Here is a 2029-nt window from a genome sequence, read left to right as displayed (position 1 = left end):
CACAGATTCTCACAGATCTCAAGAGAGGCTGGCGAGCTGGCGCCGCACCAGTCACACGTGTGTGAGAGGGTATCACTAGCGACGCCCGCCGCCTCTGGTTTAGCCGGCCACCAGCCCAATGTCACGTCCCGCAGGCCGTGTGTTAGTCACCGCCAGAATTACTTGCAACTTCAGACCCACCAGATCCTTGGGCCGCCGGCCGTTGTCGTTTGTAGGCCGGATGGACTTGGTGCGGGTGCTCATGATGCGGCGCGCGGCGTAGCTGATGACCACCTCGCCCTCCGCCCCGGTGGGCTTGCGCAGCGCCCACTTGAGGAAAGGTCTGAGCAGGTTAAAACAGAACCCGTGCACAGCCGGCACGACAAAGCCGTTGTTGAACGAGAAATACGGCAGCCAGTTGTTGAAGGGGCAGCTGCGCTTGCGCCCATGGAAGGCAGGGTCGAAGCTGGCGTCTGAGGCGCTGAGTGTGTCGGCCGCTGCGCCCAGGGTCAGCTGCTGGCTGTCTGTGAGCTTGAGACGTGCGTCGTCAAACATCATGGCCGCCCCGTTGAACCTGAGTGGGCGGGCGATGTGCGAGGGGAGCGCATGTGGTTGACTTGGAATTGCAAGGGTCCACGCATTGCCCTAGGAGGCTGAGGCTCAGCTTTGCACAATTAATGGTGATTGCCCTGAGCAGCGAGAAAGACCGCCCTCAAAAAATGTTGTTGCCACAAAGGCTGCCCCACCTCAGCATCCCGCACACAACATCACACACACACACACACACACACACACACACACACACACACACACACACACACACACACACACACACACACGGCTCCCCCTGCATTGAGCAACACGCACTTGCGGGTCTGAGGGACGGGGTTGACGTAGCCCTTGGGCCTGATGGTGACGCCCTTGCCGCCTGGGTTGGCGTCAGGTGTGCCCTGGAACAGGCACCAGTGGCAGGGGAGGTAGGCACCCACCCCCATGCACCCGTCAAAGTAGCGGCGCGCCTGGGTGTCGGCGAAAAAGGACGTTAGGTACGCCTGGTGCTTGATTTGCTGAACGGGCGTGAAGGTGGCGGCGCTTGACGGTGTAGGGGCGCCGGCGGCGATCGGCGCCGGCCTGCTGACACACAGTTGCATGGGCTTTGCTGCGGTCCCAAGGGCCCCAGAGCTTGCTGCCAGCTTGCGGAGTGTGTGCATGACCGCGGCGTACATGTTGGACGGGGCCTTGGGCCCAAACACAATGCCCAGCACCTTGGTGAAGGCGATGCGGACGATCTGGTCGTCCGGCAGGTCGTCGGGTGCAACCAGGATGAGGCCGATGCTGTAGGCCACGGACTTGTAGGGCTCCAACCAGTCGACGCCGATGCGGTAGTGCCCATTGTCGCGCGCTGTNAAAGCTGGCACCCATCTTGTGCGCCATCCGTTGAAAGTCTGATCCTGGCGAAGTAACAATCATGGGTATGAAGGGGTGCAATATGTTTCATTTGCGAATGGTGTGAGGGAACTTGAATGAACTGATATGCAGGCAGCTGGGCAATGGAACCTCCAGACCATCAGCCCTCCAAGCCCATGTAGCGACGCCGCCTGCGGGCATGCTTCAAGCGCGACCTTGCAACCCCTACTTTCATAATCGCCCACCCGCCCAGTCATACGCGCCCTCGCCCTCGCACTTGAAAGGCATTCACTCACGCACGCACGCACGCGTGCGTGCGTGCATGCATGCATGCACACACACACCTACACACACACACACACACACATACACATGCATACACACACACACACACACACACGCGCGCGTGCACATACACACACCATGCAGCTGCCCACTTGCACGCGGTAGCAAGCGACTGCGCCCCCCCACCTGCCGCCCTGTCTCCAAGGGATGGGCGCTGCATCTTAGCGCGCTGCTCCTCCCGCCCNGGCGACGAACCCTGGGGTCAAGTAGAGCGCCTGGATGGCACGCTCCACGTCAAAATCGATCATGGCAGCAATGGGCTCCAGTCTGAACCCACCGCCGTCCAGGGGGGCCTTGG

General features: G+C 61.2%; 1 protein-coding gene across 1 annotated transcript; it reads right to left on the bottom strand.

The window, feature by feature from the left end:
• Positions 1-99: 99 nt before the first annotated feature.
• MNEG_14349 (hypothetical protein) lies at positions 100-1381 on the bottom strand (the record flags this gene model as incomplete). Its single annotated transcript, XM_014037178.1, has 2 exons — positions 100-553; positions 847-1381. Coding segments are annotated over 2 exons (989 nt in total), but the record flags the coding sequence as incomplete, so codon positions are not given.
• Between the last annotated feature and the right edge of the window lie 648 nt (positions 1382-2029).

The sequence above is a fragment of the Monoraphidium neglectum genome (genome assembly GCF_000611645.1).
Source record: "Monoraphidium neglectum strain SAG 48.87 unplaced genomic scaffold scaffold04422, whole genome shotgun sequence".
In the NCBI taxonomy this organism is placed as follows: Eukaryota; Viridiplantae; Chlorophyta; class Chlorophyceae; order Sphaeropleales; family Selenastraceae; genus Monoraphidium; species Monoraphidium neglectum.
The sequence above is the reverse complement of the archived record's forward strand: the minus strand, read 5'-3'. Positions and strand labels throughout refer to the sequence as shown.